The 26,569-nt window shown below is 46.1% G+C and overlaps 1 protein-coding gene across 1 annotated transcript; it reads left to right on the forward strand.

Annotated features, from left to right (window-relative positions):
- Positions 1-263: 263 nt before the first annotated feature.
- LOC123997051 (ubiquitin-conjugating enzyme E2 R2-like) lies at positions 264-25,938 on the forward strand. The gene is made up of 5 exons (XM_046301020.1): positions 264-1,038; positions 11,735-11,821; positions 12,058-12,155; positions 22,861-22,995; positions 23,229-25,938. Exons 1-5 carry the CDS (start codon positions 853-855, stop codon positions 23,446-23,448), a joined length of 726 nt encoding a protein of 241 aa, XP_046156976.1. The 5' UTR covers positions 264-852; the 3' UTR covers positions 23,449-25,938.
- Positions 25,939-26,569: the final 631 nt, after the last annotated feature.

The raw sequence follows: 26,569 nt of genomic DNA on the forward strand, positions 1-26,569 counted from the left end.
ACATTCAATTCTCTGGTGGACATTCCTGCATCTGGCATTCCAATTGCACGCTCCCTCAAAACTTGAGACATTTGTGGCATTGTGTTGTGTGACACAAAATGCACATTTTAGAATGTCCCCAATACTATGTGCACCTGTGTAATCATGCTGTTTAATCTGTTTTTTTGATATGCCACACCTGTCAGGTGGATTGATTAGAGAAATGCTCTCTAACAGGGATGTAAGCAAATTTGTGCATAACGTTTTAGAGAAATACGCGTTTTGTGCATATGGGACATTTCTGAGATCTTTTGGTTCAGCTCATGAAACAAACACTTTATGTTGCGTTTTTATTTTTGGAGTCTATGTGTCCTGTTTAACTTCGATTCCCAGAAAGCATTGCTAGCATTTCACTGCTCATGGCATCAAGCTTTGTGGGACCAGCTTAAGTGACTTCAGTTGCGACACGGTGAAGCAGCTGCTGTAGGAGGAGAGATCTTTCCCTACTCTCTCGGACAGTCGTTCATTTGTTTGTGATTTCTAGTTTGCTTTGACTATAAACATTTCCGTTGCTCAAATCTGGCTTTGAGTCAATGAGGAAGCGTTACGTTGCCCTCCAGGAGAAGATCAACAACAGATTCGCGAGAAATGCTAGCAAGCTAGCTTTGGGTTGGTTGTAAAGCGAGAGATTTATGGGTTTGTTCGATCACAGTGGAAGAGAACTGAACGTAATAACAGCGGATAATTGTTGAGACTTTGTGGGGAAACGAGTGAACAATCAAACGGTTTCTGCGAGGGTGATTTAAGTAGCTAGCTAGCTACATTTTACATGAAAAGCTATAGTTAGGTATATTAAACGGATCGTCGCGGAATATGGCTCAGCATGGACATCATCATGTAGCCAGTTCCCAAAAAGCACTCATGCTAGAAATGAAAAGTCTTCAAGAGGAGCCAGTTGAAGGGTTCAGGATAACTTTAGTGGACGAATCGGACTTGTACAACTGGGAAGTTGCTATATTTGGACCCCCAAATACTCACTATGAGGGAGGTTATTTTAAGGTGAGTATTCAATTGCTGAATATTTCACAAGATCGCTAACTAGCTAGCTATCAAATCACTTACTGTCGCAGTGTTTTTGTCGCTCCTCATCGCACGAATGTGCTTGTGTCACCAGACTGACTACTTATGTGCCTGGTCAGTGTTCACTATTGTCCCAAACTAGAAGTTAATGTCTACTGTAGATACTGTAACAGTATTACTTCTGTAAATGTTACGGAGGTAGCAATTGTGCTATATTTTGTCACCTTTGTTTGAAGTACCTAACTATTGAAAACTGTCTGACAACCTCGAACCTGGCCTAGTTTGCTGAGTTGACCAGTTGGCTGGTGGGACCTTAACTGGGGAGGATGGGCTCATAGTTATGGCTGGATTGGAATGATGTCAAACATATGGTTTCAATGAGTTAATACCATTCCAGAGAGTTATGAGCTGTCCTACCCACAGCAGCCTCCAGTGCTGCTGATCTACATCTGACAACCAACAAAACATGTTATGATGTTAACAGGTAATTTTAAGAAATAAACATTGCCAAATGATATCACTGTGGCCAGTCAGGCAGAATTAACAGCGCTGTTAGTTTTGTTAAGTCTGTATGTTGCCATTGCTTTATTGTTCATAGATTGGTCCTGTTTGTCAATGTATGTCCATGTTTTAACCCTAAAGACCTCCCAATAACGTAATATGACTTCTTTCTTCTTGGAATTTAAATGTTGTCAATCATTGCCAAACGCATGTTTGTTACACTATGACAATGTATCACATCCAAAGCCACATTTCCTTTCTGTGGTGGCTTGACATGTATCTCAAAGGTAACACATGTTATTGATATACAGCTGCTGATAATGGTAAATGCCAATTAAGTAGACCTATTTCTAATGTATTGTAGGTTCCTATGACAGGTTGGTGGCACCTTAATTGGACAGGACGGGCTCGTGGTAATGCTGGAGTGAAATTAGTATGATGGTATCAAGTGTATCAAACACATGGTTTCCACTCCGTTCCAGCCATTAATGAGCCGTCCTCCCCTCAGCAGCCTCCACTGGTTCCTATAATACGTTGAACTAAACCCAGTTCCTTTGTTTTCATAGCAGCAGATAGCATTTTCCAACTTGTTCCAAATTGACTCTACGCACCCAGTATTATATTCTAGTGTCAGTATGTATGGTTTGCCATTGATATTTGATTGTTGTAATCACCCAATAGAAGACACATTTTATCTTCATTATTAATCAAATCCAAGGTTGATGCAAGAGTATCAATGAAACTAAAGCTGAAGAACAGCCACACATCCAGGTACTTTCCACAGGTGCTGGAGTTATAGGCCGACTCATTGAAAACAGAAAATGCTGCACACTGCTGCTCATGCTCCCAGGTGATATTTATTTAGAACAACTTTTAGACCCTTACGTCTTCATCAGGCATCCTTGGGAGCATGAGCATCAGTGCAGGGTTTTCTTTTCTGTTTATCAATGAAACTACCAACGTTGGAATCGGGTGGCCTACTAATTGGTTTATGTCATTGGAAACACGAATGTAACTCTTTTTATTCAGATACCTGCTTCCAGTCTTTTCTGGGTAGCACAGTAGGCTAAGCTTGAGCTGTGCTAGATAGGAACATGTGTATTGTGGGTAGGAATAGAGATTTATAGGAACATGTGTATTGTGGGTGCTGTGTACGAGATTGAATTGTTGGGCCAGCAATGCAATGCTTGACTGTGAAATACACAGCAGACCTGTGACTCATTGGTTTGTTGGAGACGTTAGAGGAAACAGTTTCCTCATTATGGCGAAGACCCTCCCTGTCTACACAGGTTAGACAAACCCTCTGTGACATGCTGCTTGTGCATATTTATTGAAAAGAGTCTGAGTCAAACCGTGACGTAGGCAGTGGTGTAAAGTACTTAAGTGGCAGACTCACTAAACACATACTTTGTTTGTAAATGATTTTGGGAGTGTGCCCCTAGCTATCTGTAAATGAAAATGGTGCTGTCTGGTTTGCTTAATATAAGGAATTTAAAATGAAGTATGCATATATATATATATATATATATATATATATATATATATATAAAACCAAATGCTTTTACCCAAGTAGGATTTTATTGGATGAGTTGCACATTTACTTGAGTCATTTTCTATTTATGTATCTTTTACGTATGACAATTGGGTACTTTTTCCATCAATGGACGTAGGCCTATTCAAACCCAGAGCAGCATGTTGGCATCAGGGTGCAACTCCTCTGACTGTACACGTGTCACCAAACAAAATATTAATGCTAGATTGGCAAACTGAAACTAAAATACAGTAATAAAAGTGGAATTAACCTATACCACTTTTTCAAATGGGCGACTCAACGGACTTGACATTATTAGGGTCAGAATTCCTCTCATTCATTGCCAATGTGTAGATATTCAGCCAAGTTCTGTCTTCATTTATATATTTGCCATGGCCAAACACTCTTTACTGGATCACACAACTACCTTGTGGAAAGAACTCTAGACCAACTTTACCCCACACAAAGACCTGCACAAACCTCTCTCTCACCCTCCATTTGGCAAATCTGACCATAATATCTATCCTCCTAATTCCTGCATACAAGCAAAAACTAAAGTAGGAAGAACCAGTGACTCACTCAATATGGAAGTGGTCAGATGACACAGATGCTAAGCTAGTAGCACAGACCGAAATATGTTCCGGGATTCATCCGACGGCATTGAGGTGTACACCACATCAGTCACCGGCTTCATCAATAACTGCATCGATGACTTCAGCCCCACAGTGACCGTACGTACATACCCCAACCAGAAACCATGGATTACAGGCAACATCTGCACTGAGCTAAAGGGTATAGCTGCCACTTTTAAGGTGCTCATCACGAAGCTAAGGACCCTGGCACTAAACATCTCCCTCTGCAACTGGATCCTGGACTTCCTGATGGTCCGCCCCCAGGTGGTAAGGGTAGGCAACGACATATCTGCCACGCTAATCCTCAACATGGGGGCCCATCAGGGGTGCATGCTTAGTCCCCTCCTGTACTCCCTGTTCACCCACAACTGTGTGGCCAAGCACGACACCAACACCGTCATTAAGTTTGCAGACGACAACGGTGGTAGGCCTGATCACCGACAACAATGAGACAGCCTATTGGGAGGAGGTCAGAGGCCTGACAGTGTGGTGCCATGACAACAACCTCTCCCTCAACGTGATCATGACAAAGGAGATGATCGTGGACTCAGGAAAAGGTGGAACGAACACGTCCCCATTCTCATCAACGGGTCTTTAGTGGAGCCGGTCTAGAGCTTCAAGTTCCTTGGTGTCCACGTCACCAACAAACTACCATGGTCCAAACACACCAAGACTGTTGTGAAGTGCGCACTACAATGCCTATTCCACTTCAGTAAACTGAAAAGATATGGCATGGGTTCTCAGATCCTAAAAAAGTTCTACAGCTGCACAATCAAGAGCATCCTGACTAGTTGCATCACCACCTGGTATGGCAACTGTTCAGTATCCGACCGCAAGGCGCTACAGAGGGTAGTGCTTACGTCCCAGTACATCACTGGTGCCAAGCTTTCTGCCATCCAGGACCACTATACCAGGCGGTGTCAGACTCCAGCCACCCTAGTCATGGACTGTTTTCTCTACTACCGTACAGCAAGCGGTATCGGAGTGCCAAATCTAGGTCCGAAAGGCTCCTTAACAGCTTCTACCCCCAAGCCATAAGACTACTGAACAGTTAATCAAATGGCTACCCAGGCTATTTGCATTGATTTCCCCCCCCATTTATTTTCTATGCGTAGTCACTTAACCCCTACCTATATTTTACCTCGACTAACCTGTACTTTGACTTGGTACCGGTACCCCCTGCCTATAGCCTCGTTATTAACTTTTTTCAACTTTTATTTAGTAAATATTTTAACCTACAATGCAGTTAAGAAAGAGTTAAGGGATTGTAAGTAAGCATTTCACGGTAAGGTCTACCTACACCTGTGACAACTCAAATTTAAGTTGTTCGCAGCCGTGGTAGGGCCTGCAGCCTGATGTAGAGTGACAGGGTGGCAGCAGCACTGCAGCCTGGTCCCGGTGTGACCCTGGGACAGGGACAAGAGGAGCCAAGTCACCTGGCCAGAGAATTTGTCCTGGCAGGGACGTAGAGCAGAACGACCACTGCCTGGCCTGGAAGCTCAGGGGAGATCTGCACTGCCCATCAAGATGCAGAATGTTCTACATAATCACTGTCAACGCCATCTTCATATTCTCTCTTGTTCTTGGACTACATTGTCTTCCCCAACCCTTCATTAACACGCCAGCAATCCCATTAGCTTAGCTGTCCCTGGCAACCTTCCACTACGACAGCCAGCCAGCCAACGCTTCACTCGCATAGTCAACAACACATCCCCTCAAGCAGAGTGGGCCAAAGACTGCCCCCTTTTTCCTTTTAACAACAGAGCCTTTCTGCTTTGAGAAGTGCATGATGTTTTGCTTGGAGTTCAAAGACTGTCATGACAAGAGGAATTGCTCTAGCTCTGCTACTTCCTTTTTGAGTGGCATCATCCATACACTTCCTCAACCATGAGGTCATCTACATGTTGAAGCGTGAGATTTCTGCCACGAATTACACTAGCTAGAAAATATGTTAGAAGTAAGTTTAAGCCTATGCCACGATAGTGTTAAGAGCCTAGGGTTAGTGGAATGTCAACACTGATGAGGGTGACGGGAACCACACTTGGTGTGGTTGAGAAATGCAAACCCCGACCCTTCGAGAAAGCCATTTTATTTTTAGATTTCCATCCAATGTTTTAATGGTGTATTTCAAAATGAATGCTGGAGTCATGTTTCCTCCTCTGGCTGCCTGGCTCTGTCACACAGAAATAAGAGCTGGGAGTAGGAGTGGGAGAGCGAGGCAGTGCCACTCCTGGCCCCGCTCACGCTGGTCCCCTGTGGGCCTTGTGAAAAGCAAGCATGCCATGAAGTGAATGGGGGCCCATGTAGAGGTAGAGTTAGACAGTACACCTTCCAATGGTCAGCCTCATCATGATCATGTGCTTACATGTTCCTAGCCTGGGATAAGAGAACTGGGCCCCATTTGATAGGCAGTCTGTTTCAGCTTTTCTTTTTTCAGAAATAGGCCAACATTGGAGGCACTTGCAAATCCAATGTCTCTCCTACATGGATAAATCACTAATTTAGCCTACTTCCATGGGAATTAGACCTACCAGTAATGCTTTGTATCAGAAAATATTAATAATTCTTGGTGCCTTGGTCCACAGCACATTTAGTTCACTAACTATTATTATATTATTATATTATTATTATTATTATATTAATTCCTCAGTGAGCCTAACAGTAGAATATTTGTCTTCTAATACTAAAGGTGTGTGTTTTGGCATGCCCTCATCCTGTCAAGTTTGTTGGCAGATTCTGATTAGGCAAATTGTGTTTGTGAAGTGGACTGCCGTTCAGTCTTGACAGTGGTTCTGGTGTAGTGTACTCTGCCTGTGCCCATACTTTTCCTCCTCTTACTCCTCCTCCTCCACTGCACTGAAAAGGTTTTGTTAATGAGGCAGGACCCTGTTGGGTCTGGTCAGGATAATCTACAGAACCTCGTATCATACACGTGTTGTAGACTAGAATGTATGTGTGTGCGCAGTGCACTGCTGTTCTCAAGGACACGTTCCTTTTCATTCACACTGAGCAGCCAGGAGAGCGAGTCCGGGGGAGAATAGGAGAGAGAATGAGAGCACCTGGGGACTGGTAGAAGGGGGGTCTGCAGACAGGGGAAGGTGGTGCGTTGGGAGGAACATAATGATTAGTTCTGTTAGGGTTTAGGTTGCTTTAGCTAACCTGGTTTACTTTGCCCTGATTCCAACCTCAACAAGATGTGTTTGTTCTTCCTGACTGGCTTTGTCATCCAAGTGTTTAGGTCACCGTCCAAGACCGAGCATTTAAAAGAGTAGAAAATGTATCTTTTATTCTTCATTGCCATTTGCATCTCCACCTGCGGGGGCAAATTTAATCCACTGCCTTGCGCCAGTTTCAAGGTTAACTGTTTTAAACCCTTTCACCTTTTAACCACGGAAACTCTTCAAGATGCAGTTCAGGATCCTAAGCATGTATGTGTCAAACGAAATGGATGATGTATTACACAATTGTGTGCAAAATTTTCAGGAACCATTTTGCCTCGTGAGCACTACTTTCAAAACTACTGGCTGAAATTATACCAAAGCTGTGGAGCATCACTTTAACTCAAATCCTATGAGAAGGAGAGTGTGGCAAGAGAGCAGGGGAGAGCATGTTCAAACAAACATGGACTTGGTAGGTTACTAGGTAGATGCTGAGACAAGCAGTTCTGCTCTAAATATTCTTGCTTTCCCTGTGCCAGCCGCTCCTCCTCCTGCCTGCCTGACTGAAGCAGCAACACGTCCTCCCAGTTCTCTACCTGTTACTGGGTGATACTTAAAAGCAGTTGCTGCTTGTTTCCACAGGGCTCTCGGGAGAGCCTCACTTCAAAGAGACATGGAGCTGAGCAGCCAGGAGAGGCTGGGTGTGCACTGAGGAGCTCTGTTCTGGGGCTACGGGCTAGGGTGTGTCACTGTGTGGCATGGAGGGGATATTTATAGAGGAAGAGAGGGAGTGTGTGTAGCGTTTAGAATTAGGGAGAGAAACGGAGCAAATGTCCCTATTCTGAGCCTCTGTTTGACTCCTCCTTGGGATGCTCTTGATGAGGTAGGCATGGTGCAGCAGAGGGAATGAACAAGGCCAACTTTTTAAGCCCAGTCACTCCACTGCCCTCCCTCTCTCTCTTTCTCTCTTTGTGTGCGTGTTGCTCTCTCGCTAGGCTTGGTGTCAGTTTTGCAGGGGATTCAGCTCTCTGCTGCCATGGAAAGTTCCCTCCCTCCCTGCCTGTGAGTGCAATCTGCCTGCCATGGGCTGTGTAAGTGCAGTCTGCCTGCCATGGGCTGTGTGAGTGGCATGCAGGGCGACAGTGCCAAGTCGGTGCTCTCTGTGGAGGACACACCCTTCCTCCCTCCTTTTCCTGTTTCCCTTATCTTTCTCTTTCTATCCAAGCCTGGATCAGCCATGTTTTATGTCTTATTTAACTCATGCAAATAAATAAAGCCCTGAGTTATGTTGGTTGGGTGTGTCTCTTTGTTCCATTCATATGATCAGGTAGGCTATTTTGGGCAGAGTATGATCAAAGACAGTCTGTACAGTATGAAGATCAGGTAAAACTGCTTCTCCAATAGAAATCCCCAATCACACGTCTAGGTGACGTCATGGCGACGTTGGCTAGCTAAGCTCATGTGCAGAAACATGTCATCGGGTCTAATGGTCAAATCAAAGGCACTCTTAAAGTTGTTTTGGACTAATTCAAAGTTGTCAATTTGTCACTTTCACGAGGTTGGTGTAATAACATGTTCAACTACTTTAGACATTGGCTCGAATCTAGGTTGTGGCTTTTAGATTTTAAGAAAATGAACAACTACAGAATGCTTTTTCACTTCTCAAACCCTGGCCTGGCCTGCTTGGTCTGTTTCGCAAGTGTTCCCGGAAGTCTTGCGATGTTGTGCCTCTATGTTTAGAAGCTCTGTGGAATGTTTTTAAAATATATTTAAATTATTATTGAGATTTATGTTGTGGCTCTCTGTGGGCAGAGAAAGTGTTATAGGCCCTCCTATAAGGCACGTGATGAAATGCAGTACCCCCATTTAATAAGCCGATTGCTTGAATATTGCACTCAGAGCTCACCTTACAGAGCTCTGCATTAACACGGGTCCTCACTGAACTGCTGGAGCTAGGCTGGTATGTAAGCTGCAAGCCTGTTGTTGCTGGTCTCTCTCTCGCTGTCTGTATGTGGAGTGTTGGCGTGAGCCCCAGTCATTCTGGACCCGAGCCAGTTCGGAGGCATGGCGCCAGACTTTAAAAGCAAACAGGATTCTATTCGGCCTGCCAGGGTTTCCACTCTGGACTTGTTGTTGTATGGACCTGGTAGATATGGCAATGTCTTCCTGTTCAATTTACTAGTCACTACTGACTCGTACAATGCAATCAGCATTAGGCCTAAGTAAAATTGTAATATTAGGGAAGCCATAGGCTTGTGTGGAGTTTGTGCGCAACGCCCCCCCCCCCCCCTCCCCCAGTACATGTTCCCACCCTCCCCAACACACACACCCAGCCCCCACCCGCTCCCCCTCGTGGCATTTGGCTCAGCATGAGGAGCACCAGCTGACTGTGCCGAATCAGCGAGTGTGCGCAGGGGGTGGCAGAGGGGGAGGATCAGCAGACTGTGTGGTGTATGTGCCTGCCTTTGTCATTAGTTTGTGTGAGTGGTAAAGAACGACCCCCCCCCCCCCCACACACACACACACACACACGGGTGTACCGTGAGCCTCGAGGAATGGTACCCCTCCCATGCTCTACTCGCCCTGGGATTCATGGTGTGTGTGGTGTGTGTCAGTTGAGTAGGGGGTCTACTGGGGGGGATGGTGAGTGGTGGCTTGTCTGTGGTGATGAGAGCTGGGGGACAACCCCAACAATGTCTCCCAAACACACAGCACAATCACCATGGGCTTTTCACTCAGCCTGTACACACTATACAGAACAATACCACAGAAGGCCTGGTGTATCCAGTTACACACTCATTAGTTAGGCTTGTGCTGTTCACCATCTATGATTGAATTTACACAGCAGTCTGGTTCACTTCAAAACCACCATCTGTATTTAATGTTGTGTTGGCTAGATGATCCTTACTACTTAATACAGCGTGGACACAGTATTACCACACATCAGTTTTGGATCACATTTTGAAAAGCGGATACAATATCCTCAGCTTTTCAGCCTGTCTGTTTGCTGTTAGAGCACCAAGCTCTGGAGTCAATTAACCAGGGGATTCCATATCCGTCAGACGGTCCGCTGTAAAAAACAAAAAAATGGAACTCTAACTAGGCCTATTCGCCTGTTTTTATTAAGCTGGTTATCATTGTGAGAGATCCGTTCTCAATGACATACAGTACCAGTCAAAAGTTTGGACACCTACTCATTCCAGGGTTTTTCTTTATTTGTGCTTTTTTCTGACATTGTGGAATAGTAGTGATGTCAAAACTATGAAATGGCACATATGGAATCATGTAGTATCCAAAAAAGTGTTAAACAAATCAAAATCTATTTGAGATTCTTCAAGTAGCCACCCTTTGGCTTGATGACAGCTTTGCATTCTCTCAACCAGCTTCATGAGGTAGTCATCTGGAATGCATTTCAATTAACAGATGTGCCTTCCTACAAGTACATTTTTGGAGTTTCTTTCCTTAATGCGTTTGAGCCAATCAGTTGTGTTGTGACAAGTTCGGGGTGGTATACAAAAGATAGCCCTATTTGGTAAAAGAACAAGTCCATATTATGGCCGCTCAAATAAGCAAAGAGAAATGACAGTCCATTACTTTCAAGACATGAAGGTCCATCAATCTGGAAAATTTCAAGAACTTTGAACGTTTCTTCAAGTGCAGTCGGAAAAATCATCCAGCGCTAAGATCTCATGAGGACCGCCACAGGAAAGAGTAACCAGAGTTACCTCTGCTGCAGAGGATAAGTTCATTCGAGTTACCAGCCTCAGAAATTGCAGCCCAAGTAAATGCTTCACAGAGTTCAAGTAACAGACACATCTCAACATCAGCTGTTCAGAGGAGACTGCGTGAATCAGGCCTCCATGGTCGAATTGCTGCAAAGAAACCACTACAAAAGGACACCAATATAAAGAATAGATTTGCTTGGGCCAAGAAACAGGAGCAATGGACATTAGACCGGTGGAAATCTGTCCTATTGATCTGCCTAGTCCAAATTTGAGATTTTTGGTTCCAATCGTTGTCTTTGTGACATGTAGAGTGAACGGATGATCTCCTTGTTTGGTTCATGGAGGAGGTGTGGGGGTGCTTTGCTGGTGACCCTGTCAGTGATTTCATTTTGAATTCAAGGCACAATATGCGATATGCCATCACATCTGGTTTGGGCTTAGTGGGACTGTCATTTTGTTTTTCAACAGGACAATGACCCAACACACCTCCAGGCTGTGTAAGGGCTATTTGACCAAGAAAGAGTGATGGAGTGCTGCATCAGATGACTACAATCCCCCTGACCTCAACCAAATTGAGATGATTTGGGATGAGTTGGACCGCAGAGTGAAGAAAAAGCAGCCAACAATTGCTCAAAATATCTGTGAACTCCTTCAAGACTGTTGGAAATGCATTCCAGGTGAAGCTGGTTGAATGCCAAGAGTGTACAAAGCTGTCAACAAGACAAAGGGTGGCTACTTTGAAGAATCTAAAATATATTTTGATATAAATGCTTTTTTGGTTACTACATGATTCCATTTGTGTTATTTCATAGTTTTGATGTCTTCGCTATTATTCTACAATGTAGAAAATAGTAAAAAGAAAGACGAACCCTTGAATGAGTAGGTGTGTCCAACCCTTTTACAGGTACTGTAAGTAGAAAGGTAGCCCTAGCTGCCACTCCACTGTCTATGGCATGACAACATAGGGGAGTTGGCTAAAGCACATACTGATCTGGTACCAAGGTAAGACAGGCCTAAATAAAGTAGCCATGACAAGGCATTTGACCAGAGGTATTTTCTTACACCTTATTCAACTGGCCTCTACCTCTTGCATCACTAACTGGTGTGCACTTCCCCCTCTTCTCTCAGGCTCGGATCAAGTTCCCCATCGACTATCCCTACTCTCCTCCGGCCTTCCGCTTCCTCACCAAGATGTGGCACCCCAACATCTATGAGGTAAGAGACAGCACAACACTGTCATTGTTACACAATCATCTCTTTTTTTTGAGGGGGGGGGGTCCCATTCATAATAGTCCAATGTCCCTTTTTCTCTTGATTGCTTTGATTTGTTATCTTCTATTAGAACGTTTTAATACTTTGCTGCTGTGATATCATTTGGCTATGGCCTGGTAGTGTGTTTTATACATGGTTTATGTATTGCTGGTAACTGAAGTGTGCAAGTGTTTCTGTAGAATGGGGACGTGTGCATCTCCATCCTGCACCCCCCTGTGGACGACCCCCAGAGTGGAGAACTGGCTTCTGAGAGATGGAACCCCACGCAGAACGTCAGGTACAGAGCTGCTCTCTCTCCCTCACTGATCATTCTCTCACTTCACTGCTTTACCTCATCTTTGAAATGTGTTTGACTGTTAGTAACAATGTGGAATTTATCAAACACTTATTTTTTACACATTTGATTTCATTCCGTTTACTTGTTTCCATGTTTTTTTATTACTCGCTCGCTCACACATACTACTACTACACACTGTCACACACACAAACTCGGCACAAAAAGAAACAGACCTTTTTCAGGACCCTGTATTCCAAAAATAATTCGGAAAAATCCAAGTAACTTCACAGATCTTCGTTGTTAAGGGTTTAAACATGCTTGTTCAATGAACCATAAACAATTCATGAACATGCATCTGTGGAAGTAGTGTTACTACACTAACAGCTTACAGACGGTAGGCAATTAAGGTCACAGTTATGAAAACTTAGGACACTAAAGAGGCCTTTCTACTGACTCTGAAAAACACCAAAAGAAAGATGCCCAGGGTCCCTGCTCATCTGTGTGAATTTGCCTTAGGCATGCTGCAAGTAGGCATTAGGGCTGCAGATGTGGCCAGGGCAATAAATTGCAATATCTGTCCCGAGATGCCTAAGACAGAGCTGCAGGGAGACAGGACTGACAGCTGATCATCCTCACAGTGGCAGACCACGTGTAACAACACCTGCACAGGATCGGTACAGCCGAACATCACACCTGCGGGACAGGTACAGGATGGCAACAACGTCTGCCCGAGTTACACCAGGAACGCACTATCGCTCCATCAGTGCTCAGTGTCCGCAATAGGCTGAGAGAGGCTGGACTAAGGGGTGGAGGCCTGTTGTCTGGTGAGGACCTGCCTTACATCACCGGCAACAACGTCACTTATGGGCACAAACCCACTGTCGCTGGACCAGACAGGACTGGCAGAAAGTGCTATTTTATTTTTTTATTTTTCACCTTTATTTAACCAGGTAGGCTAGTTGAGAACAAGTTCTCCTTTGCAACTGCGACCTGGCCAAGATAAAGCATAGCAGTGTGAACAGACAACACAGAGTTACACATGGAGTAAACAATTAACAAGTCAATAACACAGTAGGAAAAAAAAGGGGAGTCTATATACATTGTGTGCAAAAGGAATGAGGTAGGCGAATAATTACAATTTTGCAGATTAACACTGGAGTGATAAATGATCAGATTGTCATGCAGGTGAAAGAGGACCCAAAAGCGACTTGGCGAAAACAGAGTCTTTAATCCAGTAAAGTAAATACAATCAAAAAACACAACTTTCACTCGAAATGACGAGGACAAACTGGAGACTCGATCTTGAACAGCAGGTGAACAGCAGGTTGCCTCGGGAAGGCACTTGAACCAAACAGACTCAGACACCTGCTCACCACGCAGCATCTGAGGAAAACACGACACGACAGGGCGATACACAAACACAGCACGGTGAATTCTAGACAAGGAACCGACAGGGCAGAAACGAATAACAAGGAGAGAAATAGGGACTCTAATCAGGGAAAAGGATCGGGAACAGGTGTGGGAAGACTAAATGATTGATTAGGGGAATAGGAACAGCTGGGAGCAGGAACGGAACGATAGAGAGAAGAGAGAGCGGGAGAGTGAGAGAGGGAGGGGAGAGAGAGGGATAGAAAGAGGGAAAGAACCTAATAAGACCAGCAGAGGGAAACGAATAGAAGGAGAAGAACAGGGACAAGGCATGATAATCAATGACAAAACATGACAGTACCCCCCCCACTCACCGAGCGCCTCTTGGCGCACTCGAGGAGGAATCCTGGCGGCAACGGAGGAAATCATCAATGAGTGAACGGTCCAGCACGTCCCGAGACGGAACCCAACTCCTCTCCTCAGGACCGTAACCCTCCCAATCCACTAAGTATTGGTGACCCCGTCCCCGAGAACGCATGTCCATGATCTTATGTACCTTGTAAATAGGTGCGCTCTCGACAAGGACGGGAGGGGGGAGGGAAGACGAACGGGAGTGCGAAGAAAGGGCTTGACACAGGAGACATGGAAGACAGGATGGACGCGACGAAGATGTCGCGGAAGAAGCAGTCGCACAGCGACAGGATTGACGACCTGGGAGACACGGAACGGACCAATGAACCGCGGAGTCAACTTACGAGAAGCTGTCGTAAGAGGAAGGTTGCGAGTGGAAAGCCACACTCTCTGGCCGCAATAATACCTTGGACTCTTAATCCTGCGTTTATTGGCGGCTCTCACAGTCTGTGCCCTGTAACGGCAAAGTGCAGACCTCACCCTCCTCCAGGTGCGCTCACAACGTTGGACAAACGCTTGAGCGGAGGGAACGCTGGACTCGGCAAGCTGGGATGAGAACAGAGGAGGCTGGTAACCCAGACTACTCTGAAACGGAGATAACCCGGTAGCAGACGAAGGAAGCGAATTGTGAGCGTATTCTGCCCAGGGGAGCTGTTCTGCCCAAGACGCAGGGTTTCTGAAAGAAAGGCTGCGTAGTATGCGACCAATCGTCTGATTGGCCCTCTCTGCTTGACCGTTAGACTGGGGATGAAACCCGGAAGAGAGACTGACGGACGCACCAATCAAACGACAGAACTCCCTCCAAAACTGTGACGTGAATTGCGGGCCTCTGTCTGAAACGGCGTCTAACGGGAGGCCATGAATTCTGAATACATTCTCGATAATGATTTGTGCCGTCTCCTTAGCGGAAGGAAGTTTAGCGAGGGGAATGAAATGTGCCGCCTTAGAGAACCTATCGACAACCGTAAGAATCACAGTCTTCCCCGCAGACAAAGGCAGACCGGTAATGAAGTCTAGGGCGATGTGAGACCATGGTCGAGAAGGAATGGGGAGCGGTCTGAGACGACCGGCAGGAGGAGAGTTACCCGACTTAGTCTGCGCGCAGTCCGAACAAGCAGCCACGAAACGGCGCGTGTCACGCTCCTGAGTCGGCCACCAAAAGCGCTGGCGAATAGACGCAAGAGTGCCTCGAACACCGGGATGACCAGCTAACTTGGCAGAGTGAGCCCACTGAAGAACAGCCAGACGAGTGGAAACAGGAACGAAAAGGAGGTTACTAGGACAAGCGCGCGGCGACGCAGTGTGCGTGAGTGCTTGCTTAACCTGTCTTTCAATTCCCCAGACTGTTAACCCGACAACACGCCCATAAGGAAGAATCCCCTCGGGATCAGTAGAAGCCACAGAAGAACTAAACAGACGGGATAAGGCATCAGGCTTGGTGTTCTTGCTACCCGGACGGTAAGAAATCACAAACTCGAAACGAGCGAAAAACAACGCCCAACGAGCTTGACGGGCATTAAGTCGTTTGGCAGAACGGATGTACTCAAGGTTCTTATGGTCTGTCCAAACGACAAAAGGAACGGTCGCCCCCTCCAACCACTGTCGCCATTCGCCTAGGGCTAAGCGGATGGCGAGCAGTTCACGGTTACCCACATCATAGTTGCGCTCAGATGGCGACAGGCGATGAGAAAAATAAGCGCAAGGATGAACCTTATCGTCAGACTGGAAGCGCTGGGATAGAATGGCTCCCACGCCTACCTCTGAAGCGTCAACCTCGACAATGAATTGTCTAGTGACGTCAGGAGTAACGAGGATAGGAGCGGACGTAAAACGTTCTTTTAGAAGATCAAAAGCTCCCTGGGCGGAACCGGACCACTTAAAACACGTCTTGACAGAAGTAAGAGCTGTGAGAGGGGCAGCAACTTGACCGAAATTACGAATGAAACGCCGATAGAAATTAGCGAAACCTAAAAAGCGCTGCAACTCGACACGTGACCTTGGAACGGGCCAATCACTGACAGCTTGGACCTTAGCGGAATCCATCTGAATGCCTTCAGCGGAAATAACGGAACCGAGAAAAGTAACGGAGGAGACATGAAAAGAGCACTTCTCAGCCTTTACGTAGAGACAATTCTCTAAAAGGCGCTGTAGAACACGTCGAACGTGCTGAACATGAATCTCGAGTGACGGAGAAAAAATCAGGATATCGTCAAGATAGACAAAAACAAAGATGTTCAGCATGTCTCTCAGAACATCATTAACTAATGCCTGAAAAACAGCTGGCGCATTGGCGAGACCAAACGGCAGAACCCGGTACTCAAAATGCCCTAACGGAGTGTTAAACGCCGTTTTCCACTCGTCCCCCTCTCTGATGCGCACGAGATGGTAAGCGTTACGAAGGTCCAACTTAGTAAAGCACCTGGCTCCCTGCAGAATCTCGAAGGCTGATGACATAAGGGGAAGCGGATAACGATTCTTAACCGTTATGTCATTCAGCCCTCGATAATCCACGCAGGGGCGCAGAGTACCGTCCTTCTTCTTAACAAAAAAGAACCCCGCCCCGGCCGGAGAGGAGGAAGGCACTATGGTACCGGCGTCAAGAGACACAGACAAATAATCCTCGAGAGCCTTACGTTCGGGAGCCGACAGAGTATAGTCTACCCCGAGGAGGAGTGGTCCCCGGAAGGAGATCAATACTACAATCATACGACCGGTGAGGAGGAAGGGAGTTGGCTCGGGACCGACTGAAGACCGTGCGCAGATCATGATATTCCTCCGGCACTCCTGTCAAATCGCCAGGTTCCTCCTGAGAAGTAGGGACAGAAGAAACGGGAGGGATGGCAGACATTAAACACTTCACATGACAAGAAACGTTCCAGGATAGGATAGAATTACTAGACCAATTAATAGAAGGATTATGACATACTAGCCAGGGATGACCCAAAACAACAGGTGTAAACGGTGAACGAAAAATCAAAAAAGAAATAGTCTCACTGTGGTTACCAGATACTGTGAGGGTTAAAGGTAGTGTCTCAAATCTGATACTGGGAAGATGACTACCATCTAAGGCGAACATGGGCGTAGGCTTCTCTAACTCTCTGAAAGGAATGTCATGTTTCCGAACCCATGCTTCGTCCATGAAACAACCCTCAGCCCCAGAGTCTATCAAGGCACTACATGTAGCACCCGAACCGGTCCAGCGTAGATGGACCGACAAAGTAGTACAGGATTTTGATGGAGAGACTTGAGTAGTTGCGCTCACCTGTAGCCCTCCGCTTACAGATGAGCTCTGGCTTTACTGGACATGAATTAACAAAATGTCCAGCAACTCCGCAATAGAGGCACAGGCGGTTGGTGATCCTCCGTTCCCTCTCCTTAGTCGAGATGCGAATCCCTCCCAGCTGCATGGGCTCAGTCTCTGAGCCAGAGGAGGGAGATGGTTGCGATGCGGAGCAGGGAAACACCGTTGATGCGAGCTCTCTTCCACGAGCCCGGTGACGAAGATCTACCCGTCGTTCTATGCGGATGGCGAGAGCAATCAAAGAGTCCACATCTGAAGGAACCTCCCGGGAGAGAATCTCATCCTTAACCACTGCGTGGAGTCCCTCCAGAAAACGAGCGAGCAGCGCCGGCTCGTTCCACTCACTAGAGGCAGCAAGAGTGCGAAACTCAATAGAATAATCCGTTATGGACCGTTCACCTTGGCATAGGGAAGCCAGGGCCCTAGAAGCCTCCCTACCAAAAACTGAACGGTCAAAAACCCGAATCATCTCCTCTTTAAAGTTCTGGTACTTGTTAGAGCAATCAGCCCTTGCCTCCCAGATAGCTGTGCCCCATTCTCGAGCCCGGCCAGTAAGGAGTGAAATGACGTAAGCAACCCGAGCTCTCTCTCTAGAGTATGTGTTGGGTTGGAGAGAGAACACAATCTCACACTGCGTGAGAAAGGAGCGGCACTCAGTGGGCTGCCCGGAGTAGCAAGGTGGGTTATTAACCCTAGGTTCTGGAGGCTCGGCAGGCCAGGAAGTAACAGGTGGCACGAGACGAAGACTCTGGAACTGTCCAGAGAGGTCGGAAACCTGAGCGGCCAGGTTCTCCACGGCATGGCGAGCAGCAGACAATTCCTGCTCGTGTCTGCCGAGCATGGCTCCTTGGATCTCGACGGCAGTGTAACGAGCGTCTGAAGTCGCTGGGTCCATTCCTTGGTCGGTTCCTTCTGTCATGCAGGTGAAAGAGGACCCAAAAGCGACTTGGCGAAAACAGAGTCTTTAATCCAGTAAAGTAAATACAATCAAAAAACACAACTTTCACTCGAAATGACGAGGACAAACTGGAGACTCGATCTTGAACAGCAGGTGAACAGCAGGTTGCCTCGGGAAGGCACTTGAACCAAACAGACTCAGACACCTGCTCACCACGCAGCATCTGAGGAAAACACGACACGACAGGGCGATACACAAACACAGCACGGTGAATTCTAGACAAGGAACCGACAGGGCAGAAACGAATAACAAGGAGAGAAATAGGGACTCTAATCAGGGAAAAGGATCGGGAACAGGTGTGGGAAGACTAAATGATTGATTAGGGGAATAGGAACAGCTGGGAGCAGGAACGGAACGATAGAGAGAAGAGAGAGCGGGAGAGTGAGAGAGGGAGGGGGAGAGAGAGGGATAGAAAGAGGGAAAGAACCTAATAAGACCAGCAGAGGGAAACGAATAGAAGGAGAAGAACAGGGACAAGGCATGATAATCAATGACAAAACATGACACAGATGGTCATGTACAGGTAGAGATATTGGTGTGCAAAAGAGCAGTAAAGTAAATAAATAAAAACAGTATGGGGGATGAGGTAGGTAAAAATGGGTGGGCTATTTACCGATAGACTATGTACAGCTGCAGCGATCGGTTAGCTGCTCAGATAGCAGATGTTTAAAGTTGGTGAGGGAGATAAAAGTCTCCAACTTCAGCGATTTATTTTTTATTTTTTATTTTTTACTTTTTTAAATTATTATTATTATTATTATTATTATTTTTGCAATTCGTTCCAGTCACAGGCAGCAGAGTACTGGAACGAAAGGCGGCCAAATGAGGTGTTGGCTTTAGGGATGATCAGTGAGCTACGCCTGCTGGAGCGTGGATGGCACTGTGATAAACTACATCCAGTTAGCGGAGTAGTGTTGGAAGCAATTTTGTAGATGACATCGCAGAAGTCGAGGTTCGGTAGGGTAGTCAGTTTTACTAGGGTAAGTTTGGCGGCGTGAGTGAAGGAGGCTTTGTTGCGGAATAGAAAGCCGACTCTTGATTTGTTTTTCGATTGGAGATGTTTCATATGAGTCTGGAAGGAGAGTTTACAGTCTAGCCAGACACCTAGGTACTTATAGATGTCGACATATTCAAGGTTGGAACCATCCAGGGTGGTGATGCTGGTCAGGCGTGCGGGTGCAGGCAGCGAACGGTTGAAAAGCATGCATTTGGTTTTACTAGCGTTTAAGAGCAGTTGGAGGCCACGGAAGGAGTGTTGTATGGCATTGAAGCTCGTTTGGAGGTTAGATGGCACAGTGTCCAAGGACGGGCCGGAAGTATATAGAATGGTGTCGTCTGCGTAGAGGTGGATCAGGGAATCGCCCGCAGCAAGAGCAACATCATTGATATATACAGAAAAAAGAGTCGGACCAAGGATTGAACCCTGTGGCACCCCCATAGAGACAGCCAGAGGACCGGACAGCATGCCCTCCGATTTGACATACTGAACTCTGTCTGCAAAGAACCTGTTAGTAGTTATGTGATAACTGCACTGTGTGAAAACGTTTTTTCAGTTAAGGATTTTGTTCCAAAGTAATTGGTGAACCAGGCAAGGCAGTCATCCCGAAAAACCGAGGCTACTGAGTCTGCCGATAAGAATATGGTGATTGACCGAGTCGAAAGCCTTGGCAAGGTTGATGAAGACTGCTGCACAGTACTGCCTTTTATCGATGGTGGTTATGATGTCATTTAGTACCTTGAGTGTGGCTGAGGTGCACCCGTGACCGGCTCGGAAACCAGATTGCACAGCGGAGAAGGTACTGTGAGATTCGAGATGGTCAGTGACCTGTTTGTTGACTTGGCTTTTGAGGACCTTAGAAAGGCAGGGCAGGATGGATATAGGTCTGTAACAGTTTGGGTCCAGGGTGTCTCCCCCTTTGAAGAGGGGGATGACTGCGGCAGCTTTCCAATCCTTGGGGATCTCAGACGATATGAAAGAGAGGTTGAACAGGCTGGTAATAGGGGTTGCGACAATGGTGGCGGATAGTTTCAGAAATAGAGGGTCCAGATTGTCAAGCCCAGCTGATTTGTACGGGTCCAGGTTTTGCAGCTCTTTCAGAATATCTGCCATCTGGATTTGGGTAAAGGAGGACCTGGAGAGGCTTGGGCGAGTAGCTGTGGGGGGGGGGGGGCTGTTGGCCGAGGTTGGAGTAGCCAGGCGGAAGGCATGGCCAGCCGTTGAGAAATGCTTGTTGAAGTTTTCGATAATCATGGATTTATCGGTGGTGACCGTGTTACCTAGCCTCAGTGCAGTGGGCAGCTGGGAGGAGGTGCTCTTGTTCTCCATGGACTTCAGTGTCCCAGAACTTTTTGGATTTAGAGCTACAGGATGCAAACTTCTGCCTGAAGAAGCTGGCCTTAGCTTTCCTGACTGACTGTGTGTATTGGTTCCTGACTTCCCTGAACAGTTGCATATCGCGGGGACTATTCGATGCTATTGCAGTCCGCCACAGGATGTTTTTGTGCTGGTCGAGGGCAGTCAGGTCTGGAGTGAACCAAGGGCTATATCTGTTCTTAGTTCTGCATTTTTTGAACGGAGCATGCTTATCTAAAATGGTGAGGAAGTTACTTTTAAAGAATGACCAGGCATCCTCAACTGACGGGATGAGGTCAATGTCCTTCCAGGATACCCGGGCCAGGTCATTTAGAAAGGCCTGCTCACAGAAGTGTTTTAGGGAGCGTTTGACAGTGATGAGGGGTGGTCGTTTGACTGCGGCTCCGTAGCGGATATAGGCAATGAGGCAGTGATCGCTGAGATCCTGGTTGAAGACAGCGGAGGTGTATTTGGAGGGCCAGTTGGTCAGGATGACGTCTATGAGGGTGCCCTTGTTTACAGATTTAGGGTTGTACCTGGTGGGTTCCTTGAGGATTTGTGTGAGATTGAGGGCATCTAGCTTAGATTGTAGGACTGCCGGGGTGCTAAGCATATCCCAGTTTAGGTCACCTAACAGAAGAAACTCTGAAGCTAGATGGGGGGCGATCAGTTCACAAATGGTGTCCAGGGCACAGCTGGGTGCTGAGGGGGGTCGGTAGCAGGCGGCAACAGTGAGAGACTTATTTCTGCAGAGAGTAATTTTCAAAATTAGTAGTTCGACCTGTTTGGGTATGGACCTGGAAAGTATGACATTACTCTGCAGGCTATCTCTGCAGTAGACTGCAACTCCTCCCCCTTTGGCAGTTCTATCTTGATGGAAGATGTTATAGTTGGGTATGGAAATCTCTGAATTTTTGGTGGCCTTCCTGAGCCAGGATTCAGACACGGCAAGGTCATCAGGGTTAGCAGAGTGTGCTAAAGCAGTGAGTAAAACAAACTTAGGGAGGAGGCTTCTGATGTTGACATGCATGAAACCAAGGCTTTTTCGATCACAGAAGTCAACAAATGACATGTCGCGGTTTTGTCTCACCAGGGGTGATGGTCGGATTTGCGGTTATCGTCGAAGGAATGAGTGTTACACCGAGGCCTATACTCTGGAGCAGGATCAATTTGTGGAGGGTCCATCATGGTCTGGGATGGTGTGTCACAGCATCATTGGACTGAGCTTGTTGTCATTGCAGGCAATCTCAATGCTGTACTTTGCAGGGAAGACATCCTCCTCCCTCGTGTTACCCTTCCTGCAGGCTCATCTTGGCATGACAATGCCATCACGCACAGAATGAGCAGTATGGCTGATTTCCTGCAAGACAGGAATGTCTTGCTGTCCCTTTCCTCCTTGACCTCCGTTGTCAGTACATGGTACTTCATGTCCCACTTCTCATCAATGTTATGGCTTGTTGCAGTGATGTATGACCGCGTGTCCATAGATGTCCAACAATCAGTTGTTAATGCCACGCATGGTGTTTGAGAGCTCGTGATTTGTACTTGCAGAGCAATCATTTCTCCATCCAGGCCCTCACCGTTATTTGACATGGCGTCTTGTTCTAGATGTGCAGTCATGACAGTGACGCCGACGTCCTCTACCATTGACAATGGCTGCATATCAACTGTAATCAGCGGTGTGATATTGTCACTTCGTCCTTTATCGCAAGGCTGCCAGCAACGGGTTGGGTCACGGTGCCTCCCTTTCAGATGGTTTAGATGGTTAAGCATTGCACATGTACTGCCACTGTAGCTCACCTCACCTCCTTCTCATTTAACTTCTCAGTATTGTCATACAATACTTCGCTGCTGTCGATTCCCTGTCTCGCTCTGCCATTCATCCAACGACGTTGATGTGCGGAGCACTTTATATCTGTGGCAAATCATTTAAGATACTTATCTCCTCCTACTAACGCTACAGCCTTGTTGCATTAGGTGTTTGTTACATTTCAATGGCACTTTATGATGATGATCAGAACCTGCTAGTAGTTATGTGATAACTGCACTGTGTGAAAACGTTTTTTCAGTTAAGGATTTTGTTCTAAATGTTGTTTCAATATTCACACCCCTACAACAAACAATAGTGTCTGTTGTGTCCATCCATCAGTGTATCAGATTAGCTGCTGTCAGAACAGTCTGATTTCAATTAGCCACACAGGAGCAAATTGACTTGGCTGCTTTGCCTCTAACCCTGGTGTTGACTCATTTCCATCTCTCTCGCTCTTTCTGTTCCTTCACGGTCTCTCCCTCCTTCCTTCACTCTCCCTCTTAGGACGATCCTGCTGAGTGTGATCTCTCTGCTCAACGAGCCCAACACCTTCTCCCCAGCCAACGTGGACGCCTCCGTCATGTACCGCAAGTGGAGAGACAGCAAGGGCAAGGACAGAGAGTACGCAGAGATCATCAGGTGGGCACACACACACACACACACACGTACACACAGATTTATCATATGGCACACAAAGAGCAAGGCCAGGCACAGAGAGAGCGACACAATCATTATGTAGGCACACACATGCGCAGACACATTGAGTGTGAGAACAGAGACGCAAACCATCAGGTACACCCTTTACCACCTCCACAGTTGACGGATGTCCCTGTTATCCAGCCCTCACCATGTCCCTTCCTTGTCTCTAACAGGAAGCAGGTCCACGCCACCAAAGCCGACGCTGAGCGCGACGGTGTGAAGGTGCCCACAACCCTGGCAGAGTATTGCGTCCGCACCCGCGCCCCGCCCCCCGATGAGGGCTCCAACCTCTTCTACGACGATTACTATGACGACGAGGACCTGGAGGACGAAGATGAGGATGACGAGGACTGCTGCTACGACGAAGATGACTCGGGAACCGAGGAGTCCTGACGACCCACCATCGCCTCACTACCCCTTCCTCTCCCCTGTCAGCACCCCCTTAAACTGAACTCATACTCTACCCCCCCACAGCAGTGCAGCCACACCTGCACGCTAAATCCAGATGCATTTTGAAAGAAAGCTACAGATTTAGGTTGTCCATTTTGTTTCTGGTGTTTTTATTTTCCTGTCTGTGGAGTGTTAGAGCTAATGCTAGCTCTACAAATGATTCCCATGGTTAGCTCTCAATGACCGCTTGCTTTTTAAAGTTTTGGGTAAGGGCTCTGTCTCCTGTAGAGTGTGTATCCAGACACCGAGGCAGTGTGGAGAGAGAGAGGCCTGAGATAGTAGTGTTCATCTGAACTTGGTGACCTCTCACCTGGTTGACAGCCTTGTGATGCCGGCCAGCCTGCCTGTCACATGACGCTTTCTGAGGTTAAGGGGACCCCTGACATTTCACTATTGGGTCTGGGGTTGCTCACAACTGTCTGCCACTGTCTACCTAGCTCCAGAGTCTAGTTTTACTGTATGAATTAGTGGTTTGTAATGATACGAGCGTATTGCAGACAGTTGATGTTCTGATGCTGGTGTACTCTTTTGGAGACCTCATACATTTGAATCATTTAGCAGACACTATTATCCACTGTTTTTTATTTAACTAGGCAAGTCCGTTTAGAACACATTCTTATTTACAATGACGGCCTAGGAACAGTGGGTTAACTGCCTTGTTCAGGGCCAGAATGACAGATTTTTACCTTGTCAGCTCGGGGATTTGGTCTTGCAACCTTTTGGTTACTAGTCCAATGCTCTAACCACTAGGCTACCTGTGACTTAGTGCATTCATCTTAACATAGCTAGGTGGCACCACCACATCTCAGTCATAGTAAGTACATTTTCCTCAATAAAGTAGCCAAGTCTGTGCTAGACACCCATTTGTTTTATATATATATATTGTTGGGGTGAGGAGTATGGGCAGGGACTCTGCTGTCAAAGCTTCAAAGGGAAGCTGGTTCCAACATTGGGGTCCAGGACAAAGAAGAGCTTTGACTATAGGGGTGGGAGGGCCAAAAAAACAGAGGTGTAGGGTTTGAGTATAGCCTGAAGGTAGGGAGGGGCACTTCCTCTTGCTGCGCCATAGGCAAGTACAGAAAGGCAGTGATCTGAGCTGGGGGGGGGGGGGGGGGCAGCTCCTAACTCTGATCACTACCTCGTGGAATTCATCACCACTGACCACTTAAAGATGGGAGTTGAGGAATAATTGTCTCAATGTGTGTATATGCATGTTTGGGTGGTGGGTCATTATTTTATTCAAATGTAGTGCAGGAATGCTTTGCTACGAGAACATGTTTGTATTAAATCAACAACAGTCCCTATGGCAAGTCTGTAACAGTGATGTCTTGCACATAAGCGATTTTGAATTGGCTGATTTGCTTAAACTCCTCAGTCACTTTACCAAACATATGTCTGTAGAAGTGTTCGCAACGGAAGTGGCTCCATCACAAAGGATTTGACACATTAAATACAAACTATTTAACAGTATTTAACACAACCCCACGTTTGTGTTGCTTCAGTAGTGCATAAATGCTCATTCATCGTTACGCCTTGACTATTTGATGGGACGTTTGAGAGAAGCGCATTTCCCATTGTAAGAATGCTAGGGATGTTGAGTTTTAGGTCATACAGCCATTCCACTAGCATGCCAGTGTCCGGCTCAGTATGGGGCTGTAGGAAGACACTTGATTCCCATATACTCCATTATAACTAAGTTGAGTGGGCTTCTTTTGATGTCGTCTTCTACTTCAAAATGAGTAAGGTGAGAGCAACTGTTTTTTTCCCCTTACATGTACTTAGTGATCTGGTTCTTGACCTTTTGTTTTAAACACCATATCATGGGGGTTATTCATTAGACTTAGTAGTACATTTACCACCATTTTATATTTTTTCAATTCAGAAACATTTAGGTATTCTACTGTATTTTTCCAATCAAGGACAATAGGTGATTTTACTGGGGGAAAAATGTACTCTTTGTGTTAAAATCTTGAGTATAAAGCATGTGTACATCAATCTAATCAGGAATTCTTAACTGTTTTTACATTCTACATATGGCTGTTGCGTTTCGTGAACCACCCCCCATTTTGTTTTAAGGAAGTGGGATTTCATTTTGTGAAGTTGCCATTTTCATCATCTACTGTGTGTTTCCTCCCAATATGCTACCTTCCTTCCCATTCATACAGACTTTCTTTTTGGTCGTTGCATCACCGAGGGACCCCCGATGTTAGTAAGGAAAACAAAACTACAAACTTTTTCACATCGAAGTGAATCTGACCACAGCCTCTCACTGTGTGTTGGACAACTGTCCCCCCCAACCTATCACCTCTGCTTCAAAGACTGTATACAATCTGGATATTTTGACGATCACTTGTTTTATTTTCTTGTTTGTATTTTTTATTTTATTTTTGGTTTGTAAATCTATTTAAAACCAAAATAAAGATCTTTCTTAGAGTTTTGAGCGGTTTCTTATAGCAGGAGCGAATGGATATATTCTAATAGATATTATAATAGACTGTTTATAGGGTAATATATTTTCATTGAATATGATTCTTAGCTCGCAATTCTTCATTAAATACATTTGTTTTGTGTTCTCTTTATAGATACTGTGGGGATGTATTACCTGAGGTAAGACTGTTCTCCCTCGACTCTTTTTCTTATCCAGGGTGTTGAATGTAAATTAAGAGAAGTGAAAATAAGTCGCTGTTAAAGTAACAAGGAAAGTTGATGATGAGAGCTGTACTCTGCAGTCACCTTGACACCTAGTTGGGGTGGTGGAGACCTAAAGGATTTCCTGATGCTTTCCTTGACTTAAAGCAGCACATACTGAGTAGTACTGTTATAGCATCTTTATTTGTTCCTTTCTCTATTTGTGTTCCTTTCTAGACCATGGGAATCTATGACTCTGGGTTAACTCTGAGGTAAGACGGTTATTCCTCTACTTCCTCTTCTTATCCTGAGTGTTGAATGTAGAGGATGAATACAGTTAACTTTAGATTAACATCACAGTCTTGATCCAAATGGTTTTAGCCATTTTTTGAGGACAGAGGTCAGTTGATGAGATTTGTACCCTGCAGTCTTCCTA

This window comes from Oncorhynchus gorbuscha, linkage group LG15, assembly GCF_021184085.1.
Source record: "Oncorhynchus gorbuscha isolate QuinsamMale2020 ecotype Even-year linkage group LG15, OgorEven_v1.0, whole genome shotgun sequence".
Classification (NCBI taxonomy): domain Eukaryota; kingdom Metazoa; phylum Chordata; class Actinopteri; order Salmoniformes; family Salmonidae; genus Oncorhynchus; species Oncorhynchus gorbuscha.